Source organism: Hippocampus zosterae, chromosome 17 (assembly GCF_025434085.1).
Source record: "Hippocampus zosterae strain Florida chromosome 17, ASM2543408v3, whole genome shotgun sequence".
NCBI lineage: Eukaryota > Metazoa > Chordata > Actinopteri > Syngnathiformes > Syngnathidae > Hippocampus > Hippocampus zosterae.
Window position 1 is genome coordinate 4,790,868 of NC_067467.1, and position 18,400 is coordinate 4,809,267.

General features: G+C 44.3%; 2 protein-coding genes across 8 annotated transcripts in view; one reads left to right on the top strand and one right to left on the bottom strand.

The window, feature by feature from the left end:
- Nucleotides 1-4,260, top strand: part of asic2 (acid-sensing (proton-gated) ion channel 2) — a 91,709-nt gene extending 87,449 nt beyond the window's left edge. For 2 of the 3 annotated variants that reach the window (XM_052048384.1, XM_052048383.1), the window contains 5 exons: nucleotides 1,043-1,196; nucleotides 1,295-1,386; nucleotides 1,544-1,623; nucleotides 1,698-1,766; nucleotides 2,564-4,260. In XM_052048384.1, coding sequence (XP_051904344.1) covers nucleotides 1,043-1,196; nucleotides 1,295-1,386; nucleotides 1,544-1,623; nucleotides 1,698-1,766; nucleotides 2,564-2,665 — 497 coding nt within the window. In that variant the 3' untranslated portion in view covers nucleotides 2,666-4,260. Of the gene's footprint in view, nucleotides 1-969; nucleotides 1,197-1,294; nucleotides 1,387-1,543; nucleotides 1,624-1,697; nucleotides 1,767-2,563 lie in introns of those variants that run through there. The other variant, XR_007959338.1, reaches the window with a different exon arrangement.
- A 2,320-nt stretch (nucleotides 4,261-6,580) lies between these two features.
- mpp3a (MAGUK p55 scaffold protein 3a) lies at nucleotides 6,581-17,900 on the bottom strand. 5 transcript variants are annotated; one of them, XM_052048375.1, is made up of 20 exons: nucleotides 17,796-17,900; nucleotides 16,429-16,518; nucleotides 16,232-16,350; nucleotides 15,018-15,095; nucleotides 14,632-14,712; nucleotides 14,401-14,538; nucleotides 14,223-14,304; nucleotides 13,439-13,524; nucleotides 13,293-13,367; nucleotides 12,966-13,162; nucleotides 12,763-12,827; nucleotides 11,800-11,820; nucleotides 11,104-11,145; nucleotides 9,603-9,668; nucleotides 8,372-8,527; nucleotides 8,201-8,281; nucleotides 8,037-8,130; nucleotides 7,675-7,783; nucleotides 7,245-7,373; nucleotides 6,581-7,055 (listed from the first exon to the last, which is right to left on the bottom strand). In XM_052048375.1, the coding sequence occupies exons 2-20, from the start codon at nucleotides 16,463-16,465 to the stop codon at nucleotides 6,876-6,878; spliced, it is 1,836 nt and encodes a 611-aa protein (XP_051904335.1). In that variant the 5' UTR covers nucleotides 16,466-16,518; nucleotides 17,796-17,900; the 3' UTR covers nucleotides 6,581-6,875. The 5 variants fall into 5 exon arrangements, with proteins under 5 accessions (XP_051904335.1, XP_051904336.1, XP_051904337.1 ...); XM_052048376.1 differs by having other exon boundaries at nucleotides 16,429-16,495; nucleotides 17,796-17,892; XM_052048377.1 differs by lacking the exon at nucleotides 9,603-9,668.
- Nucleotides 17,901-18,400: the final 500 nt, after the last annotated feature.

The window sequence follows — 18,400 nt, forward strand, 5'->3', positions numbered from 1 at the left end:
TTTCCGCTTTCCGACTTGAAAGTTTAAAAGGACACTTTGATGACTTCCAATGCGGACGAGTTGCGTTATTACCTCCAAGACGATGAGCCAACGTGACAAAACAGTCTCATTAAATTAGCATTAGAAGTCATAATAAGACACCGGTTTGGTTTTAGTGGATTATTCTTGACTGATCCGGTCTTCAGGAGCGATCTACTTTTGCGGCTTCACTAGCTTTGCCGCAGCTCATTTGGCGGAAGCTATTGCGAGCTTGATGGCTTGCTCGGTTTGGTCACGCCTCGGTAGGGAAAGTCGGCTTTTGTCAAAGCCGCGCGATGTTACGAAAAGGCCTCATTACACCTAAATGTACAGAAACAATCATGTGGGTGTCATCGATTTTGGTGGGCCTGGTTAGCTGTTGGGTGAGGTCGGTCAGTTAATTGGGAGAGTGGCGGTGGACGGGAAGCGTGTTTTTGTAGATTTGTGGACTGGTTGATTCGGAAGGGGCTAGTGTAGCTAGCTGATTTTTTTTTAATAACATTTTATGTAGCGGGCGGCCCGGTAGTCCAGTGGTTAGCACGTCGGCTTCACAGTGCAGAGGTACGGGGTTCGATTCCAGCTCCGGCCTCCCTGTGTGGAGTTTGCATGTTCTCCCCGGGCCTGCGTGGGTTTTCTCCGGGTGCTCCAGTTTCCTCCCACATTCCAAAAACATGCGTGGCAGGCTGATTGAACACTCTAAATTGTCCCTAGGTGTGAGTGTGAGTGCGAATGGTTGTTCGTTTCTGTGTGCCCTGCGATTGGCTGGCAACCGATTCAGGGTGTCCTCCGCCTACTGCCCGAAGACAGCTGGGATAGGATCCAGCACCCCCCCGCGACCCTAGTGAGGATCAAGCGGCTCGGAAGATGAATGAATGAATGAATTTTATGTAGCACGGTATCATAAAAAGAGTGATACTGAACAGAGAATATCATATGACCAATTTGTGTTAGATAACGTCCTCTTCCGTGCCCTTCACCGTCACCAACCCATCATCATCATCATCATCTTCATCACGGTCATTAGCCAAGCTGTCTGCGACGGAGAGCAGCAGCTGCATGTGCCGCACTCCGTGCAATGTGACGCGCTACAACAAAGAGCTTTCCATGGTCAAGATACCCAGCAAGACTTCGGCGCGCTACCTGCAGAAGAAGTTCAACAAGTCGGAGAAGTACATCGCGTACGGCCACACCTCGGACATCGCGCCGCACGCGAGCGCGTTTTGTAGCCGTGTCGCGGGAGCCGTCGATTTTCATGCCACGTTGTTGTTTTTCGCAGAGATAATATTTTGGTGTTGGACGTGTTCTTCGAGGCTCTCAACTATGAGACCATCGAGCAGAAGAAAGCTTACGAGGTGGCGGGCCTGCTGGGTAAATAACACGAGAACTACGGAATACAGTTTGTGCGGGGGGGGGGTGAAATGTGGAAATAATTGAATTGTGGTAACAGAATGTAAAACGTGAAGTTGGAATGTTTGAAATAATACGACTAATTCTCTGAAATGTCAACACATTGTGCCCCCTACAGGTGACATTGGCGGCCAGATGGGGCTCTTCATCGGGGCCAGCATCCTCACCATCCTGGAGCTTTTTGACTACGCCTACGAGGTCAGTCACGCCGTTGAAACAAAGCAGGGGGAGAAGCACGGTCCGATCAGAATACTCGTTTTATTTTTTTTCAGGTGGTACGAGACAGATTATTGGACCTCCTGAGTCGAGAGGACGAGGAGGAGGGTCGCCGAGGGGCTGTGGTAAGTGCACTTTGAGCCTTTTGATGGGTTATTTTGTTTGTTTGTCTTTTGCAAGGCCAAGTTCTTTGATCTTCTTACTAGAAAACTGTTTTACAAAAATGCTATCATTATTTTTTTTTTCTGGGTAGTGCAGGGGCTGGTATCTCTCCCTTTAATCTCTTTACCATAAAAATAAGTTAGGATGTTGTCTGTCAATTTTATATATATATATTCAATATATATTTTGAAATTAAGTACAATTTGGATATTTTTTTTTTTATTTTGTGTTAATGTTTTCCCAAATCAATGTTATTTGTTATTAATTTTTTTGTTTTGTTTTTTTATATAAAATAATATTTGGGGACAACCCATCCTTTAGAGTTTAATATTTTTTAATGAAGTACAATTTGGGTACGGTTTATATTCTTAAGTTTTTTACTTCAAGGTTTGTGTCTTGTGTATTTTTTTTTTGTAATTAATAATTTGTCATTAATTTAGGTACTGTGATTTAATGTTGACATTGTTTTCGACTGAAATATGTTGGGGTTTATGTTGTTATTAAATTGTGTTTTTTTTAATTAAATCACATTTCAGTTCTCTGATATTTTTATTTTATTTATTTAGAATTAAATTTTTGTTTTTATGTGGTTGATGCTTTTTTTTAGCACTGCTATTTGTTTAGCACATTTTTAAAAACACTTGTTGAAAAAAATTGTTTTGATGAATTTTTGTGAATTATTTTGATATTCTTTCTTGTTTTTTTTTTGTTTTTTTTTTTTTGGGTGAATGAAATCCAATATTGGGTGCGTTTTTCTTAGACTTCCTGTGATCCGGTGGCCAACCACTCGGAGTCCATGGGCAACAGCGTGGCCGTGCCCCTGCAGGCCACGCTGGGCACTTTGGAGGAGATCGCCTGCTGAGGCCCCCTCGCCTCGCCCCAATCGTCCCTCCCCCCCTCATCCCCCTTCACCCATTGTCAGGACAGCCAATCACGAGGCACTAAAAAGTGTCTTAAGCCTCAGCGGTGCCAAATGAGGTCGGACGGGCTGGCCAAGTGTGGAGAGACACACCTGAGTAGCATCCGTTGGTGGCTCAGTGCAAAAAAAGCAAAAACAAAACAAACAAAAAAAGACTTGGGAGCCACCAAAGCGCATGCGTCACTCATAATGTGCCCATGTGATGAATGTGCAGCGTCAACCCTGGATTCCCGTTTCAGCTTTAAATGGGGCGACCGATCACTCATTTTTGTTGGATATAGGAAAGAGAAAATCGGCCAATCAAGACGGCAAAGAAACATTTTTGTTGCACTTTTAATATTGGATCATTCCACTCAAGGGCGTGTTCACACTAGGCCATGACAGACGTGCCAAAATACTGCAACTTTCCGACTCAGTTGATTATTTCTTATCATTATTTAGATTTCTAATTGGTAAGAGGCGCCGTGGCATGAATCTTGTGATATGGCATTTTTGTGCGCAGACTAGTTATGAATCGGCATTTTTGACTATGGATTACAACCAGGCCATCTTTTGATTTTTATCGTCTTCATTGATAACTGGTGACAGGAGCAAATCATTTTAGTCATATGACAGACCTTGCATGTGACTGGCATGCTCTGGTCTTTTGATTTCTACAGTGCAAAGATGATATGATAAAAAAACTGGCAAGAGGGCAATCTCATCACTTAAATGACACGTGCATATCCCCATGCGTGATAAGTGTGCAGTGTTTTTTTTTTGCCGTGGAATATTTCTAGTCACTGCTTATTTCTATTGTACAAAGTGGCGGCTATTGAGGTTGGAGCATTAGAAGCGTCAATTGCGCATTCACAGTTTTCCAATTTTTTGGACTGTATGGATTATTTCTGTCCTTCGGCTGGTTCCTGTTGTGCGCATTAGTGGGTATAGTAAATAACTGGCAAGGGGTTACATGTACTTTGGCATTACATGTACCGTACATTGCATGTGTTCTTACCCTTTTGACTTTGTGTATTATTTAGAGTTGTTATATTTCATTGCTATTATGCAAGGTCCAGTTATCCAGAAAAACAGGCAAGGAAGCACCACACGAATCAATTTGGAGCCTGCAAGTGTACTGGATTTTGGGTGTCAAGTGGGCCCCATGCGTGGTTCTGATGGCCTTGTGTGAGCACACCCCAAAAGGAACTTGAACAGCATGTCACATTCCACAGTTATTGACGGGACTCAAAGTGAGGTGTGCGACTCACACTTCACTGTCACTTGAAGACAGGCAGTGGAACAAAATGTTGTATGGTGATGACGTATTTAACCAAAAGTTCCCAGACAACGTTTCACCATTTGTCCCCACCCCAGTAATAGCTGACTTTTTTTTTTTTTTTAGCAGAGGCGGTAATGATCGTGTAAATATGTGTGTTTTTTCAACTCACATTTGCTTTTGAGGCATATCATAGGATTTTGGAACGTCCAAAAAAATAAATAAATGGAGGATGCTATTGAGCTTTTACGAAGACTCCGCCCCTCAGTACTGAGATAAAGCTCAATTTCGCAACACTGCAGTTGGACATGTTTTGTCATCTTTGTGATTGTTTTTTTCCCATCTCGTTAGGAATGAATTCATCACTGCACTTTTAATTTGGATTTGGAATTTTTTTTTGGGGGGGGGGTATTGTTTTTGGGTTAGCTTTTTCCCATCCACTGCGCTTGAAAGCCGCCATCTTCGTGTTGCCGCGTCTGCTCCACTCGGAACTGCTCGCCGTGCTCGGGCGTCGTTTTTGTGCCGCAGCGCCAACATTGAGTGTGTAAGATTGTGAGTGCGCGTGTTTGTGTGCGTGCATGTGTGTGTGTGTGTGTGGTGGTTGGGGTTTGGGGGGATGGGGCCGTGTGTTTTCAATGTGAAGCCATTAAATGACACGTTTTGCAACAGTTGTCTTCTTCTCTTTGGTGATGCATTTTCTGTGGTTGGTGTTTTTTGTTGTTGTTTGTTTTACATAATTTAACCCTTTTTTTAGGGTTACTTTTTTTCTAGTCATGTTTGAATTCCAGTGTTAAAAGCACTATCAGATAATTGTAGAATGGATTAAAACTACTCTACCTTTGACTATAGTCCATTCTACAAAACCTTCATCTATCCAGGCAATGTATAACCTTTTCCCAGAATTCACTGTCAAGCAAAGGTACGTAATTTTTAAAAAATGAATAAATAGGTTAACCACTGTCACAGAAATGGAAAATACGTTGGTGCCTCGAGATGCAATATTTATTCTTTTCACGACCAACTGAAAACAGTTGTATCTCAAAGCATCTTTCCATACTTAAAATTGAAATGCCATAAATTCCGGTTTATGAAAAAATAGTGATAACATAATCGAATAGAATTCAAAGAATTACTTTTAGTTTACATCATCATCGTTCATGGCAAAGTGGCAGTATGATAGTCATGAAGACAGTTTCACAGTGACTCAATAGACAAAGGATACAATAATATATTTTTGTTAGTATTCTCTGTTTATATCTGTTGCTGCACTCTTTGTGTTTTAATGCCGCCCCATAGTTCACATGTTTGTTTGCCCATCTATGGCATTTCCCATGATGTGTCGTTTGGTTGCCCACCAATTCAGGGTGTTCAGGGTTGCCGTAAGACTGCAGAGATTGGCTCTAGCACGCCCTTGACCCTTGTGACGATAAGCAATACACCTACATATTTTGGGCTGCCTCAAGTAAAACCTTAACTTGAGGCAGCCCAAAAGATGTTGGTGTATTGCTGGTCTAATGCCAACTGTGTCCTTCTCACCCACATGCAAAGAGCATGTGGGTGAGCATGTTGTGCTAGTGCCCTCCAGTGGTGGTTCATTGCTACCACTACTTTTTTATTCTGTTGTCATTAATTTCAAGAATGAAGTTCTCTCATGGCAACACGGTGGAGCATGCCCACCTCACAGTACAGAGGTCCAGGGTTCGATTCCAAGCCCCGGGCTTCCAGTGTGGAGTTTTAATGTTCTCCACATGCCTGCGGGGGAGGCATGGGGCGCTTTTCACAAGGGCTCTCCCAAAAAAACGAAATGTTTGTTCAACAGTAAATATTGCATCAAAGCCATTTTCAATACTTGATGTTCACTCCCACCCCCACTCCCCGCCCCCTCAAAAAACATGCAAAAAGTAATTTGTGACACTTATGCAGTACTGTATGTGCAAAAAAATCTTACGATGCAAAAGAGAATATGACATCATTGTAGTCTGTGTAGGCTTTTACAGATAAATAATCGGATGAAAAGCAAATTAATCAGCAGACTTGGCCTTCAATAGCTTTATTTGTATTTATTATTATGGCACTTTTTACATGTTTACACATCCCAAATAACTTTGAGACTTCCATTTGTCCTATTACAGCATTTGAAGACAAAAACAAATGTTATATTTGCCGTGAAGTTTTTTTTAGCAAATTAGCATACAAACCAAAAATAAAGAATCCAGTTTGTCAGATTTTATTGCATTTTCAGGATGTGACCATTATTTTATGTATCATCAAATGAAACCAACCATAACAAGTTTAAAAATGTTCATAACCTGTGAGTCGGCCACAATTATAGTTTTTTTTTTTTGCAATTTAGTCATCACTTTTTGATTAGCATTCATCACTAATATGTATCCGTACCTTGAGCTGTTCCAAGTAAAATATTAAAATAAACGGCAAAAAATATTATTCCATCCATACAAACAGGTGAAGGCTCCAAGGGACGCCAAGGTAAACACTTTTCGTTGGCACACCAGGAGTCACATGTACATTATTTACATTACATACGCAAGTAGACATGCAGTTCCTTGAAAAGAAGCGTGTGGAAAAATAAACATGTCACATTCTGTTGTTGTTGTTTTTTTTAGTCTCTGGGAAGCATTCCGTTTGTTGTCTTTATTTATTACAAAACATGCTACTTGATCGACTCGAACTGGAGTGGTGGTAAAACTGAGTGCTCCTTCATGCCTGTCAGCAATTCATTAAGCAGTTCTTCAAAGCAAACCTGATAGATGTGGCGTTCAGGAAGTGGCAGATTTTTTGCAATTTTGATTCGGTTCCCCGCCAAGTCCTGCATGACAAGTGCAGCAGACCCTCAAGTCCGAGAAGGATGGCGGTTTGTGAAGTTTTTTTTTTTTTTTAGGACCGAACCCAGCTGAGAGGCACCCAGAAACAATCACGCTCCAGTCTCTCCAAAATACTCCGCAGTTCTGTGCAGGCACTGGCAGAGTCCTCCTTGATCAGGACCCGGTCAACCAGATGTCCGTACTGCTGATCCATCTGGATGGCGGACTGGCGCATCTCTTGGAGATCCTCGTCCTGTGAAGGAAAATCCAGAGGAGTCATACACCCGTGTTGGAATCTTGCTCTTCATTTTGGGTTGACAACGGGAACCGGGAGAGGGGAAGGTAGGACCGTGTTCTGACTTGAGCTGTCGATCGAAGCTATTATGACAAACTTGATTATCTGGCTCATCATTTCATGAAGGAACTGCTTCGGGGAACTCACCGTAATGCGGCCTTGCTCTGCCCCTCCCGGCGAGGTCGCTGTGGTGCGTCGCCGTCTACTTTCGGGAGCCCGGGGTTTGACAAAAACTACGTAAGGCTTGAACTCCGCTGTCCGTAGCCTTCTCAAGGCCTGCAGCGTCAAGTAAAAGAAAAAACATAATAATTTATTCCAAGGACGATTGCGGTTGTATGAGCATGAAATGATATAAAAAATAACAATAATAATAATAATAATAATAATAATTAAGTGATGTGAAAGACAATTGTAAATAGCACTGCGATTTATCCATTTTGTGTTTATATTGCACTTAATTGAACGGTGTTTGTTGTTGTTTTTTCTTCTTTCTACCTACATTCTTGCTGCTGGAGGCTGTAAATTTCCCCAGTGTGGGACAAATAAAGGACATCTTATGAGAAACAATTGCAGATACCTCAGGCTGAACATCTACGATGCACATTTTGTTCTTGGCCTGCACGGAGCGGATGGCCTCGATACTGGTGCCGTACTGGTTTTCCTTGTACTCGCCATGCTCGATGAACCTGAAAACCAGAATCAGAAGAGCAAACATCTGCATCTATTTTCCAAGACATGCCATGCCATTGCACAAATTCAGTTTACGTCACATTTTTGTCACAACAACGCCCTACGCGGGTGCCCAGTTTGCGCGTGCTTATTGAGCCGACCTTCAATTTTGTAAATTTCGATTTTTAGTCCCAATAATTCTCATCACCCCCTTTCAATTCCCATAGAAAGTTTCCAACTCTGAAAATCCCTGGACTTTTGCAACCCTACTTGTTGTTGAGGACATCAGTGTCAAACTGCTGCTTGGTGACAAAGTGATACTCCACACCTTCCTTCTCATGAGGTTTCTTGGGCCTGGTGGTATCTGCAAGATGACCAATAAAATGCGTTCGACCAACTGAAATGACATTTGGATTCGGGAGGCGCACACTCACGTGGTACGGCCACCGCATAGCGATGCGGGTTCTCAGCAATCACCCGCTGCTTGAGTTCATTGATTCGCGCTCCAAGAGAACCTACGACAGCAACGAGAAACATTCCCATTCAATTCAACCATCCCCGAAAGCATCGCTTAACTTCCTTTGAATGTTTCCCCTCAGCTTTACCGATCAGAACCACCAGTCGAGGCCTCTCGTTGGGCCGCTGCTGGTAGCGGGTCACCTCCTCGTACGTCAGGAACTCAGAGTCTCCCGGGTCAGAGCCGTCACTTGAGGAGCCTTGTCGGTCTTTCCGACTCAGGCGGAAGCTCCTGCGCAGGCCGGCTGATTCGGAAATGGTCGGGGGTGACAGAAACAGATGGCATTAAAAAAAAAAAAAAAGTAAGGTGGGCACCGCACAAAAACTGTAAAGACTTGAAATTTGCTTCTGATATTCATGCATTTTGAACCGGTTCGATACCGAATGCGGTCTTGTCTTCGAACAGTGATTCTCAAAGTTCCATTGGCTTCTTCCTTCTAATGGTAGATGAATTAAATGTTCAAAATGTGCCTATTGTGATTTTCAACATTTCTTTAAACTCGTCAATCTTCATTCATTTGTAGATTACAGTTCAGTTGTATTTAACATTAAAGTCCATTACATATTTTCAAACTCATTTAATCATATGTTTTTGTTTGTACTTTTGTGTACCATATACATTGTCATTGAGTCATTATTCAAGAGCTTTTTTGAATTCCCTCTACTTAAGCGTGCCAAGAATGATTAAATATTACAATGGTGCACAATAACATTTTACGAATGAAATCTCTTCCTCGTTTTTAAGGAATCATTTTGCCGGTTATGTTTTTTAATGGCCCGGTAGCCCAGTGGTTAGCACGTCGGCTTCACAGTGCAGAGGTACCGGGTTCGATTCCAGCTCCGGCCTCCCTGTGTGGAGTTTGCATGTTCTCCCCGGGCCTGCGTGGGTTTTCTCCGGGTGCTCCGGTTTCCTCCCACATTCCAAAAACATGCATGGCAGGCTGATTGGCCGCTCTAAATTGTCCCTAGGTGTGAGTGTGAGTGTATATGGTTGTTCGTCTCTGTGTGCCCTGCGATTGGCTGGCAACCGATTCAGGGTGTCCCCCGCCTACTGCCCGGAGACGGCTGGGATAGGCTCCAGCACCCCCCGCGACCCTAGTGAGGATCAAGCGGGACGGAAGATGAATGAATGAATGTTTTTTAATATTCGTCATGATGGTGCTACTGCGATGTCAAAAGTTTGAGAACCACTGTCATAGAACTAAAGCTACAGGGCCTGAGGCAGGACAGATGGACCCGACCCCGGGCCCCGCCCCACAGTCGGGTCCGCCTGTCATCCGGACGGCAGACTACACACCCAAGGGAAGCCGGCCACCGTACCTGAATAAAATTCCCAGGAAAACACCTGACCACAGGAGGGCATCACTGCGTTACGCTTAGGAGAGACTACAACTGGTGTTAGAGCTTGACCCCACTTAGCCTCACACGTGCACACCAGGAAGGTGAACGAGCAGCAGACGTGCCTGGTAAGAGTGCGCAATGCGTCCAACGTGGCAGGAGGGCCCTGGTGGGGTGGTGGATAAAGGGTGGGATTTTGGGTGGGGGGTCCGCTGGAGCACTGCTGCAGATGCAGTTGCAGGCTAGGAAGGGGGGGAGGGGGGTTGCTTGGGAAGGCATGGATGGGGGACTCGGTAAAGGGGTGGCGTACGGCTCCAAGCGGGATGCTGAATGTACCGGAAACATAAATGTTTTAAGGTGACGCTACCGGCTGTTTTGACATTACCGGTGAGAGCATTCCAGCAGGATGGAGGGAAGCGGACGGCTCATGTTTGGCTGAGGGGGCGGCATTTCGGAGGAAGGGCTGGAGTTCAGAGCCCCTTTCACGTTGTGCGCCAATGCTGGCTTTTTTTTCTGAAATCCCCTTCCTAACCACTCTTACGGCTAAGACTAGGAAAACGGTGAGCAGGATGTTCTTGGACTCGCCCCAAGCCCAACATTGCAAATTTGACTCGTCGTTTCATTGTCGCGCTGTGCTAATCTCCGCCCTGTGCCTTTGCTATGTAGCTCTGTTTATATCAATTCATATTGATCAGTATTTCTACACCTTGGAAACTATTCAGAGGGCCTTTATCAAAAAGATTAATTGGGAATGTGAGATACAAAGCGGGCTTGTAACTTTTGCTCATTTCTGTAGCAGTATCGGAGGCATACGAGGACAGTTCGTTGTTGGCCAAAGCCACCTATTTGTATGCGTCAGTGGTCTGCGTGAAAGGTACTCTCAGATGCAACATAGCAGCTGTAAAATGGGAATAATGAAGACTTCGGATTGATGTGTAATTTTTAGTTTCTGCAAAATTGGCCTGTCGGCGCTTTGGTAATATAATATGAAATAATATAATAACATATATTAAAATATCTCACTCATATATTTTACTATTTGCCGTCCATACGGTCAATTTTCAAAGCAGATTATTTCTCCAAATTATAAATCATATGATTAAGTTCCAAAACCACTTGATGAGGAACCCGTCGGGTTCCTTTTTTTCCCACACTTCCTCTGATTGTCTGATAAGAAACCAGCTTGAGGCCACACGGTCGGGACATCAGCAACCAAATTTCCACCAATCAACATCATTTGATATTCTACCCGCGCGCTCGGTACCTTAATGCAAGCATCCGAAAAAGGGCTACGGTACAAACGCCAGAAATTGTTTGGTGGAAACTGGGTTTGAATCCATCTAGCACTCGAATCCTGGACCCTCCAACAGCAACCCTCAACCCTTGCAGCCAAACATCCGGGACCTCCCCCAGGGCCCGTTGCATCGGGGGAACCAGCCAAGTGCCATGACGAGCAAGATTAGCGGCGTGTACGCGCTCTCACCTATGTACTGTCCATTGAAATAGCCCTCACAGTCACAGTCGTCTGTAGAGAGGTAAGCAGGGAAAAGAAGGGATGGGTAAGCGACACGGGTGGAGTTCGGAAGAGGCGGGATCGGAATAATATAGACAGAATGGAAAATTGGCGGGATGGTGTGACTTCACCCAAACAACACAGAAAAATTCATCTACGCCCAGTTACAGGTGGGACAACATCGATATGGCGTGTATGACATCTGTTAGCACAATGGAATAGTGGCAAGCACATCTACCTCACACTTCCGAAGTTCTTTGAATTCCTCCCACATTCCAAAACGATACGGTATCAGGTAACGATACCGTGCGATATGCATTTGGTAAAGCATTTGTGTGCCAACTTTTCTTTCTTCACGTTCATGGACATTGTGATGTATTTCCTGCCATCTACCAGTTATCGAGCGGTGTAGATTTCTGGCGATATCAAAATGATTGCAGTATCGTAACTCCGCAGTTGTTCCTACCCCTTATCTAGACAATACTCTGTACGCTCATCTGTGACATGATGGAAGTAGACTATGACACACACACACTCACACACAACGTCATACAATATTGTTACTATTATTTCGGTGGGGTGAGGCATTAGACGCTAATAGGTGTGGAAATATGCACGCCAACATGCCTTTGCCTTTAAAGCCGTGCCGATTGCGTTTGTACTCACCTTTATCGCACGCTTGATCGTCTGAGACAGTAAAAAAGACAACATATAATACATGAGAAGAACAACAACATACAGTACACATGACGTCACTATGCTAGTCTAAGATGAAGGTGATTTTGTTTGGTTTCTAATGAGCGGAGAGGAAGTCTGACATCATTTTGTGCGAACTACGACTATTTTATTGTTTTAAACAGTTTCATGTTAGACTGATACATTTGGCCTGGAGTTCATGGAATGTGTTTAGCCTTGTTTAATTTTGTCGGTTGATGACTGGTGGAGATGTTGATGACTATGTTAGCATCTTGCAATGGCCGCTAGCTATCGAGTAAATGAAGCTTTTTTGTTTGTTTGTTTGTTTGTTTTTACAGATTCATGTTGGACTGACAATGATGCCTCAGATGAGTTGTTCAGCATCATAGCGTTTCGGTAAGTTTGTCATGCTAGCCGCTAGCAAATGAGTTGAGAGTGTTTTTAACAGATTCATGTCTAAAAACAACAAAAAAGTCTTCACTCTGTTCTATGTTGTTTTATTTTGCGTCGGACTGGTTAATACTGGTTGATACTGAGTTTGATGTGACAAAAATCCAAATTGCCATATGCTGGATTTAAGGCGATAAAAGTCACGAGTGGGGGAAAAGCAGCGGTCAGGCCCCCCAGCTGGGGCAGGAGCAGGAATTAAGATTGGCAGAGGGTAGCTGCCATGTTACTAAACCAGGGTGGCCTCCCCCCACTGCTACTCATAATCGGATCGCCTGCTAGCTAACATCTCATGCTCTCCCTCAACCCTCAGCCCACACGGATTGAGCCACCGCACACCTGGCTGCATGTTCATAAACACCCCCCGCCCCCAATGGACCACCATAAGGAAGCGGGAAAGTGATCTATTTCAGCAGTCATCGTGACAGATAAGGATTCATTCATGTCATTATTAGTTCATATTTATGAAAGGTGTGGGAAACTTACAGGAAGGCGTTTTGGGGGACTTGGGATTGGGGAGTGTGCCCACTTTCATCCTGTATGCCAACCGCCTGGTAAGGAGAAAAAAGGGAGAAGCATTTGGGGTAGTAATGTATTTTTATGTTGAGGAGGCGGCCGTGATAAATAACAGCAGTGCGGGAAAGCTTAGGCTACAAAGAAAGCACAGAACAATACGCCGGGTTGCGTACCTCTCTTGGAAGTGTTTGGATGGGACAAGTCCAGCACGGAGGTTGCTATCACCCACTCGCTTGGCCTGCCACCACGTAGGGTCATCCTGGGTCACCACCTGCAGGATGTCGCCACGTTTGAAGGGAAGACCGGCCTCCTGGCATGGCGTAGCTTTGTCCTCCAAGGGGATGTAGTCAAACAAGGCTCTCAAGTACACCTGGGTGCAGTAGAAATTTATGTATCATGTTCGCTTTGTCTTATTGGAGCCTGACCCGGTCCGTGTGGTGTGATTGGGCCTTTATCTTATAAATCAGCTCTTTGGCAAGCTACCCGTCATGGAGGCTCACCTTGCTCTCCCTCAGTCGGTCTTCCTCTTTAATCGCGGGGATGATCTTCAGAGTAATGGAGCCCTGCGACTGTGACTGGATGGGAAGACGAAGAAGGAATCATTCAAATCAGAGGGAAGCACGACCATCCATCCGTTTTGACTCACCAGCAACTGACTGATCTCATCGGGCCTCTTGTGGACCACCGAGACGCCGTTGACTTCCCTGAGTTCGTCTCCTACATGGACCAAACCTGCAAATAACCACAAAGATGACAGTGAAGAGAAAACAAAAATCAGTCCCAGAGGGGTGCTCGGTGGGATTGATCTATTTGGGTCGACGGATCTGGATAGTCTCTTTGCTGCAACGAAACCCATGTTGCTAAAACCCTCGGGAGACTCGATGGCGTATTGTAACGTATGCATCTTTCTTTTCATTCTTTAGCCGTCTTTAACCTTCAAACGCATCTCTGTGCCTTTTATCATTCGATAGCGGTTTCGTCATTATCGGTCAGTTGGCTTCCAAAATTAGCTACAAAAAACAGCAATCGGATGAATAACGGAGACATGAGGAAATCATTCTGATGCAAATTCCATTCCAAATGTGTCAGGAGAATAGTAAACAGAGAAAATGTGCTAAAATTAGACCGTGATGTGCAAAACAAACAAGCTGCTAAACAAAATGCCTCTTGATTAGATGAGCATTGGGTTTCTAAAAAAGGATCACAGATAGCTCGGGGTTAGGTTTTGTGTTTGAGGTTAGGATGGAGGGATGGGGAATAGTGGTCGGGGTTATGGTTAGGAATTAGTTTGTAATCGTGTTAAGAGATAGGGGTAAGGGATCAGTGGCATAGGTTAGGTTTAGAGGTTAGCAGTGTAAGGTGAAGGATAATGATTAAGCTTGGAGGCTAGAAGGGTTCATGTTAGGGGAAGGGGTCACTTGACAATTTACCACTTCTGTCCGCTGCGCCCCCTCTCATGATACGAGCCACAATTACCGCCCCAGTGGCCTCGTCCCTCCTGATGGTGGCGCCCTGAGGTGTCGGCAACACACGCGGTATGCGATTAAAATCCGATCTGTGTGACTCTTGATTGCACCATTTTTCATTTTGGTATGCGTCAGCACTGACCAAAGGTTCTTTGTTCTTTACGAGACGCACAATCTTCACCGACTCCTCCTCCAGGTCATCATCGTAGTCGTCTGGCAGGGGCGGCAGGACGGGATCGAAACTCTTCTGAGCTACCGTGTCGTGTACAGACAGAAGGGCCTGGCCGTGTGCCACAACACCGCGACTTCAATTACAACAACAAAAAGTGCATCTGTGATTGACAGGTGAGGAGACTAATGACAGATGTCTTACTTTGAGATGCGGTGATGTCAGCAATTGCAGCAGCTCCCTCTCCTCCGTGTTCATTGGGCGACTCTGCAATTCGTCTGTCACCTGTCAATCACAAGCGCACACACAAATGGGCTTCCTGCCAAGCTCACTCAGAATTGAGTGGCCTGTGAGTGGTGAGCGGGGACCAGGTCAGCACTTTTGCCAGGGCTGCAGGATGCTGGCCCCTGAATGAGATGTGCCTGGCGATGACTCTGCACTTTTTTTTACAGCTTTCAAACAGGTCTTGTAATGATTCTTGGATGGAGACCACTCAGGGTTATTACCTCCCCCAAGGACACTATTATGTCCTTTATTATTATTGTGTATGTGCGCCTCCATGGCCATGCGTGAGTGTTTAATCGACTTACGTCTTCGGCTAGAGAGGAGACGCTATGCAGGACAGGGGTTGGACTTTGTCTCTCATACTGTCTCAACCTCTCATGGATCTGGAACAGAAATGTTAAATCATATGCCACATTGGATTTGCGTAGAGCATTTTATGTGTAAATATCGAATATTAGAGTGCTATAGAACAGGAAATATAGTTCATTAGATTCGTATAGGTGGCACAAAAAAGCGGCACGATTAATTGAAATTTAAATTACGATTTAGAGTTTGGTTTCTCTTGATCTGTAAAACATTATCCAGAAAAAAACGATGATTGTCCAGAAGGACGCAGTGCGTTTACAAGTTTCCGACGTTGTGAAAGTACCCTGAATGCACCGTGTAGATTGAGTGGCAGGTGTGCGGCGTATGTGATTCTGCCGTCTCTGAGCGTGCTTTAAGATTCAAGGTGTTTAATGACACACGAGTTGGAGTTTACTGCAAAAGTCAATACAAGACAAAGAGCATAGCATACAAATCCTGTACAACATATGCTAAAATCGCGCACAAATGGTACAGTCAATGGAGGAACCCTTTGAAAATGCGAACAGCAACTCGCATCGACTCCAGGTCTGATTTCCTTCAAATAACGAATTTTCACACCAAAAAACCGTGGAAACACACTTACCCGGGTAAGACTCTTCCCAAAGGCACAAATTGCCCCCAATGTATGAACGAGTTATCTGAATAGAGTTCAATCGCAACTAACTATGGTGTCATTAAAACGCGCAGTGATATTGTACTTGGTTCAAACGTACCTGTTAGCATATTTGAGTGTACTTGTACGTTTCATACTCGCAAATACGTTTAAATGCGTGTGTTTGCTACTCAAAAGTATTTTTACTTCACATTGGCAGCTGTACCCTAACGTAGCGAAGCAATTTTAAAGAGTGGTGTCGTGTTCATTTATTGGCTTCGTTTAAATCCTGCTGTACCCGCTAACGATGGACGTACGCTAACCAACACACATTTCCACGTGAATCGTGACATGGCACGAAATGCATTCCCTGAGATCCCAGGTTAACCCAGTCAGTTCCAAAACTTGTGGAAATAACTATAATAATAATAAATATGAGAAGGAGTTACAGGTCATGCTTATTCAAGTCTTCAATGTATGTACCGGTGCAAGGCGTCACATTTGACATAAATACTTTGGTACTTTGGAGGTACAGTGTCAATTCTTAATAATGTTCTTCACCTTCATCAGGTACGCCAAGCTTCTCTCGCTGAAAACATCCTTGAGGAAGACCATGTCCTCCTTGTGGTTGGCATCGGGCCTCAGCTGTGAGGTGAGCAGGGCCAACGTCTCGTGGAGCCCTAAAAAGACGGCGACGAGGAAGAGGATTAAGGAATATGATCGAGGCGGCCAAGATAACATCAAGGGTCTCATCTCACCTGCTCCTGCTGTGAGCACCGGCATGGCTTCTTTCATGGATCCTCCAGGTGAGGAGGAGGAGTAAACCTACCAGGTTTGGTCACACTTAACTTTCACAAAGTGAAAATATGAAATAAATGAACACATAGAAATGCACGTCTTAATGCTGAAGAGCTGATGCTTAACTGAAATGTAGAATTTTAATTTTTTTAATCTAAAAGGTGAGATTTGAAGCTGGGATGGTTTGGTTGCTTAGAGAAAACGGAAGGACTCTTGTTTTGATATGGCCCATACAGTGAAATGCCCATATTGAAATATGCCAGGACGTCTACGTCAGCAGCGCCACAAATAGACTCAGACACTCTCTGGGTAGCGATCCAACAAAAATGTACTCTGCACTCAAATCTCATTAACAGCTTAGCGGGCGGATCACACAAACATGATGGCACTCACCAAGGCATATGATTGGACATCAGATTTTCACGATCTGTCTCAAAATAACCCCCCCCCCCCCCCCCCCCCCAAAAAAAAAGGTTGTGATGTGAATACCAACAAGGACCTCCACCAAATCACAACGATCATAATGTGGAGCCATCAAAACGCATCAAGCTATGGTATAGTATATTCCTCCCAGGACAGAGGAAAAATTACACAGAGCAGCCAGTTCTCTCCCACACCTCCCTAAAAAGGCTCATGAACTAATTTCAGTCATTTGAGAAACTTCCAGAAGGAACATGAATTTTAGCGTAACTGAACATCTTTCCGTATTCTATACAGTCCAGACATATATACTGTACATGTGTAGAATGATGATACCGTCATTTTGATTGCAATGTGACGCGATCGTATCTGAATAGTACATATCCAATTGACAAAGTATCGTGATCGTATCTGAATAGTACATATCCAAGTATGTTGAAAACACATTCTTTGTCACGTGCATCGACAAAGTATCGTGACGGTATGATGTCGCTCTTCCGTACAGCTACAGTGCTACGGCATTTTGTGCAATTGTAAACAGCTTGCGTAGTGAACACATGTCACGAATGAAGCTAATCCTCTTGTTTGCGCCTCATCGTCCTCACCGTCATCGTCATCACCGTGATCATGGTGGTCCCTAAAACAAGGGAGTGGTCCTTGCAACCCCGTGAACACGGCGCGAAACTACTGCACCCTCTTCCCCGCTGACATATTGCCGCTCCCCCATCCCCCGCTAACTCCTCCACCCTAGCCTCAGTCCCTCATCCCTCACGCCGCTCTTCCTCGCCGGCAGATGGAGGACACAAAAAAAAAGGGAAAACGGAGGGATGAAGGGATGAGGGAGTGTTCCATCTGTCTTGTGTTGATGGCGTTAAAAAGGCTAAAAACATGAAACGTGGTGTCCTACCTTCTTCCGCTCCTTCTCTCGACGTCTGCAGGCACACTGCTGCCTGGCTGGTCTTCCTCCCGCCGCCGCCGCCTCCTCCTCCTCCTCCTCTTCTTCTTCCTCCTCCTCCTCTTGCTGTGGTCACAAACCTGCTGTGCACTGCTCCCCCCCACCATTTTTAATGCCCCCTCCTTCCATATCATTTCCCCCTCTATTATGTGTTTTTGTTTGTTTGTTTTGGATTTTTTACTTTTACGCATTTTGTGCATGCAACAACTGGATAAAAATGACATGGGCACCCTCACCCTGTCCCAAATCAATCAATAAATCAGTGTATGTAAACACACACACACACTTTTTCACATGGTAATTATGGGTGTTACCATCTGGACTGTCATATATCTTCAGCTAGACACAAGCTGGGAATTGTTTTTATTTGAGCGAGCACATTTCATGGGTCATGTCTCTAATTCAAGGCTGGAACTCTATTGAAAATATATTTTGTTTATACATAGATATTATATGTGAAGCATTGTGCTACTATATTTTTGATACCAAGGTTTTATCATAATATAAATTCTGTGTCGGTGGCCAAGTATGATGTCACATATTGTGAAAGTGCAATA

What these genes read in the sequence shown, in the direction of transcription:
- mpp3a (XM_052048373.1), bottom strand. Translation starts at nt 16,465, where the DNA reads ATGAAAGAAGCCATGCCGGTGCTCACAGCAGGAGCAGGTGAGATGAGA. An exon ending in GGGCGCAGCGGACAGAAGTG is followed by an intron (nt 13,525 to 14,222) that starts GTAAATTGTCAA and finishes GGTTATTTGCAG; the next exon opens with GTTTGGTCCATGTAGGAGAC. An exon ending in ACCGACTGAGGGAGAGCAAG is followed by an intron (nt 13,163 to 13,292) that starts GTGAGCCTCCAT and finishes TACTGCACCCAG; the next exon opens with GTGTACTTGAGAGCCTTGTT.